Here is a 5,231-nt window from a genome sequence, read left to right as displayed (position 1 = left end):
TTACGGATCAAAGCCTTTAAAATCTTGAAAAAAATCTGGGAGAAGTTTCCACCAAACCACATGCAAGCAGTCTTTACTGACATCACCCCAGGCCTCCACGATAATGTCAATTGTATTCTTGATGCTAAAGTTCTTCCAAAATTGAAGAACACTGTCCTTATCACCCTCAGTAGCTGCAATCAGCCTCTTAAATGCGTGCCTTAAATAACAAGCTTTAAAAGCTGCTATTACACCCTGGTCCATGGGTTGAAGGAGAGAGGTTGTGTTTGGGGGTAGAAAAAGCACTTTGATGTTTTCAGAAAGCTCACAAATGGTGGGAGGATGGCTTGGCACATTATCCAGGATGAGGAGAATCTTGAAATCCAATTTTTTTTCCTGCAATACTTTCTAAAAACATCTTCCAAAACATCACTAGCAAGTTCAGAAAAAAATTGCCTCCGCATTTGTTCCACACTCCCCACCAACCACTCCAACCTGCCCAGTACCTTCCTCTGTAACTGTAAAAGATGCAATACCTGCCCACACACGACCTCCCTCACCTCCACCAGGGTCCTAAACTATCCTTCCAAGTGAGATGGAGCTTCATCTGCATCTCCTCCAACCCAGTCTCCTGCATCCGGTTCTCCTGATGTGGCCTTCTCTATGTTGGTGAGACCAAACGTAGACTAGGGTGACCGTTTCACTGAGTATCTCTGCCTGGCCCATAACAGCCAACCTAACCTCCTGGTCACCGCCCATTTCAACTGCGCCCCCCCCCACCTCCGACATGTCCGTCCTCGGCCTCCTCCAGGGTCACAGCGACTCAGAACACAAATTTGAGGAACAACACCTCATCTTCCATCTGGGCACCCCACAGCCCGGACGACTCAACAGTGAGTCAATTTTCAAATAACCTTCCCACCCATCCCCCGGCTCCCTTTCCAGCCCCAGCTCCTCCCTTCCATTCCACCTTCTGGCCCTCCCTTCCAGCCACCAGCTGGATTCATCCTTCCCAACGACCAACCAGGTTGTACCTATTACCAGTGTCCACCTATCACCACCATTCTAACACCCCGCTCCCCCTCTCTTTATCTGCAGCTCCCCCTACCCCTACATCCAGTCCTGAAGAAGGGTGATACCCGAAACATTAACCTTTCCTTCCCTCCAGATGCTGCCTGGCCTGCTGTGTTCTTCCGGTTTCCTGTATGCCTCCCTTGGATTCCAGTATCTGCAGGTTTTTTTTTGTCACCAACCTCTTTTATTTGACCTAAAGTTGATGCCTAGAGTAGTCTTAAGGTAACCTTTCAAGGCTCGCGGGTTGGTAGAGCCACAGGCTTAAGCTTTAAGTCGCCACTGGCATTGGCCCCAGCAGCACAGTCATACGATCCTTTGCCACCTTAAAGCCTGGAGCATGTGCTTCATTCATAGAAATGTAGGTTGTTGATGGCATTCACTTCCAGTATAAACCTGTCTCATCCAAATTGAAAATTTGATCTAAGTTGTAGCCTTCTATGTCAATTTTTTTTTACTGTGGGAGGAAATGCCATCGCATGCTCCTTGTTTGCACTGGCAGCTTCACCACATAACTTTATGTTATGAAAAGCACAGCAGTTCTTTAAAACCAGCAAACCAGCCACTGCTAGCACTAAAGGCAGGCACATCTGCAGGATTTTCAGCATTTTTTTGTTAGGTCTTCATAAATTGATAAGGCTTTCTCTTTTATGCTGAGAAGGGTGGTCCCAGATTGTTTTTTTCATTTGATCTTCTATCCATACATTTAGAAGCTGCTCCAACTCCTCAAGTTCATCTGTCCATGACCTCACAGATTTGCTAGCACTCAGACTTGATCCAACAATGCAGCTTGCTTTAATCTTTTCTGCATTGTCTCTGACAGTGCGTAAGGTAGACTCCTCTATTGCTGTTACGCAAACTATGTCACATGTTCTTTCATTACACTCAAAATGCTTTATAACATCAAGCTTCTCTTCCGGTGTTATAGCCCTTCCAACAATTTTATCACTGAGACACTTCTTGCTAACATTCTTGTCACTTTGTCCTGTCATTTTTGTGGGTGACACGACAGAATTTGCAAAAACCAAATGAAAATTACAGAGTACTGTACCTCTCATAGAAGGCGTGATGCCAGTGTGGAGACACTTTTTGGCGCTAACTTTGCGTGTGCTCAGGACAGAGCCCGCAAAATGATCATGTGATGCCAGCGCATCCTCCTCCACGCACCAATGGAATCGCATTATAGCCAACACAACTTCACGTTTTAGAAATAGCGTTCTGCTATTCGTCAGTCACTTTATAGCCAATTCACATTGCCGGAACATGCACTGTAGCAGAGCCAACTGTATAACGAGGTCAGCCAGGTGGATTTCATAGATTATGGGTTCCCTGATTAGGCCTGTTAATCTGGTCCAATCAGGGAGCCTTGGCTGACAGACATTAACAGGAGTGTCAGGGGTTCTGCTCACTCTGAGAGCTGGCTCTGAGGGTGCCGGATCAGTGCCAAAGACTTTCCACATGTAAATGAAGGGTGACTTGGTGACAGGATACCAGCCTCTATTTCAGATACCTCATCCCCTTTGAGTCACAAACCATTCCAATCCTGATTTTGAATAAATTTCCTCTCTGTACACCCATCTCACATTAGTTACTTGCCCTATCCTCAGACATATGACCCTTTCAATAGGGGTCGGGGTCCAAGAGCAGGACATATGATGGTTTGTGGATTTGTGTACATCCATGTGACTCAATCAGAGAGATTGGCGTACCATGATAACCAAGACAAGATCCCGAGATTTTCCTTTATAATGGGAGTTGGCGCTGCTGCAGAGTAAAATCCTTTCATAGAAAAGTTGAGGAACCCTTTTTGGTGAGAGGTTGGGCCACATCTGGGTCTGGAAATTGTGTGGGAAGTTGGCAGTGCATAGTCAAAAAATGAATAATCATTATTTAGATGAAAAACCATTTAGATGAATCTTGGTACATATAACATAAACCATTGGTCATTTTGATAATTAGACTCTAACGACGCATTATGTACAAGAATGAAATTAAAGTGCTTCTCTTTTTATTGCCACCTTGGTTTTAATATGAATATTGCAGTTGGTCACCCCTCCTTACAAACTCATCAAGGTCCTTCTCTCGTTTACAAAGATGCTACCGGACCTGTAAAGTACTTCCAGTATTTTTTGGTTTTGTTTCAGATTCCCAGTACCTGCGGTATTCTGTTGTTACAAGAGATAAGGCATGTTAAAACTATCCTGCCTGATAATGGCCCCCCTCATCAAATTGTTGTTCACTGTATATTCCACAAACTCCTGAAAGGACAAATATCCATCACTTTCTATCCATCACTGAGAATGCCCCATCTTCCTCAGGTTAATGTGGAAGCAGAGGACTTTGCAAAAATTTGAACAGTGCATGAAGCTGACTGAATCATATAACTAATTGTAGTAAACCCAAGGATAGCTTGCTCCACTAACAGGGTGTTGCCATCAAGCCACAAAGAGGGTCAGCCTGCTATTCAGATAAATAATATGGTCTATGAATTTCAGTACTGGTGTGATAACAATGCTTGGTAGGCCATATGAAATAACATGCCCCTTTGACTGCTTGCAGTGGGCAGTGTGCCAACCAGACTCAACCATCCCGTGCTTGCAAACCCTGGAGTGCCTAGTCCAACATTAGGTGCGATTCTGCTATTGGACAGCATTTATTAAATAATCCAGAGTTCACTAAAAATTACAACAGATGCCAGTTTAAGAACAGTCTGAATCGCAGGTGTGATGCATTTGCATGCACTAGAAGCAACATATCTCCACACACAGGATCCTGTTCTATGTAGGTGATAGCAATTTGTCCAGACATTATGCCTTTTTAATTGAGAAAAGGCTGACAGAGATTGCCCATTCTGCTGCATTCCCCTGCCCCTGCCAAATCTATCTGCCTGCTCTAAGTTTTCTCAGCTATCTAAGATTTACAGTTTATAGTGCATCTCCATGTCAACAATATTCCAACAAACCAGTACCTTTTCCTCACATGTAAATTGGAGCTCTCCTTCCATGTTTGGTTTTCTTGAGAGTTAGTCCTGATGGGTGCCTTTGACCTTATGCGCATTTTTAGCAATGTTTTGTCTTGTCGAAATAAGTGCAGTTTTGCTGTGATCTCAAACACAGGGCTGAAATTTATCCTGGTCTCCTCATTGTAAAGGCCAGAGATGAGCCTGCCTCTGAGTGGCCACAACCCTCCCCTCCCTTCTACACATTTACGTGGGTTGAGGCAGGATGACTGCTCCTGACCGTGACACCATCACGTGGCTCAGATTGTCACGTGATCATCAGAATGATCAGCAGCTCTCACGTCCCAGCAGTGCCCCCCAATGACTGGCGACCCCAGCTGGGATTGCAGAAAGACGGGGAGGAGGGCATTCAGTGTTGGGGTCAGGCTGGCAGGCTAAGTGAAAGGGCTGAAGGTCGTGGTTGGAGAATGATGGGAAATTCTGGCAAGCGTGCAATGGGCACTCACCCACCCATCCACCCAGCCCAGCACCATCAGCAGACCTGGGAGAGGCACCGAAATGGCCATTCACTGATCCATGGGTGAGCAGGATGCCCACTGTGCTGTCCTAATGGGAATGAGTTTGGGCAAGGCCAGGAGCACAGCACTGCTGGCCTGATCTCCAGTTTGTTAGAGTCGTACCTGGTTGTGGCTGTTGGAGGTCAGTCATCTCAGCTCCACGGCATCTCTGCAGGAGTTCCTCAGGGTTAGTGTCCTAGGCCTGACCATCTTCAGCTGTTTCAGCAATCACCTTCCTTCCATCAGAGTGCCAGGGTCAGGGATGTCTCAGAGTAGCTTCAGGGCATTCTGAAGGGGCTGGTGAACTGCCAGCAGTGATGGCACATGTCGGTACCAACAACATGGGTAAAAGAAGGAAGAGGTTCTACAGCAGGAATTTAGGGAATTTAGGTTAAAGGGGAGGACTAGTAAGGTTGTAAACCCAGTGCTACGCGTTAGGGTAGAAGAATAGGAAAATAGGTCAATTGAACGCATGCCTAAAGGGATGGTGTAGGAGGGAGATCTTAAGATGTTTGGATCATTGGTAGAGTTTTTGGGGTAGGAGGGACCTATATAAGCCAAAAGGGTTGCATGAACTGGAATGGAAGCGACATCCTTTACAGGGAGAGTCGAATCAGAGATAGTAGGAACTGCAGATGCTGGAGAATCCGAGACAACAAGGTGCA

The 5,231-nt window shown here is 45.8% G+C and overlaps 1 protein-coding gene across 1 annotated transcript in view; it reads left to right on the top strand.

Moving 5' to 3' along the window:
- The first annotated feature begins 4,332 nt into the window (after positions 1–4,332).
- Positions 4,333–5,231, top strand: part of LOC125484346 (coagulation factor IX-like) — a 3,198-nt gene continuing 2,299 nt past the window's right edge. The window contains exon 1 of the mRNA XM_048602554.1: positions 4,333–4,589. Coding sequence (XP_048458511.1) covers positions 4,333–4,589 — 257 coding nt within the window. The remainder of the gene's footprint in view (positions 4,590–5,231) is intronic.

This window comes from Rhincodon typus, chromosome 11, assembly GCF_021869965.1.
Source record: "Rhincodon typus isolate 14 chromosome 11, sRhiTyp1.1, whole genome shotgun sequence".
Lineage (NCBI taxonomy): Eukaryota > Metazoa > Chordata > Chondrichthyes > Orectolobiformes > Rhincodontidae > Rhincodon > Rhincodon typus.
This window is presented reverse-complemented; position numbering and strand designations above follow the sequence as displayed.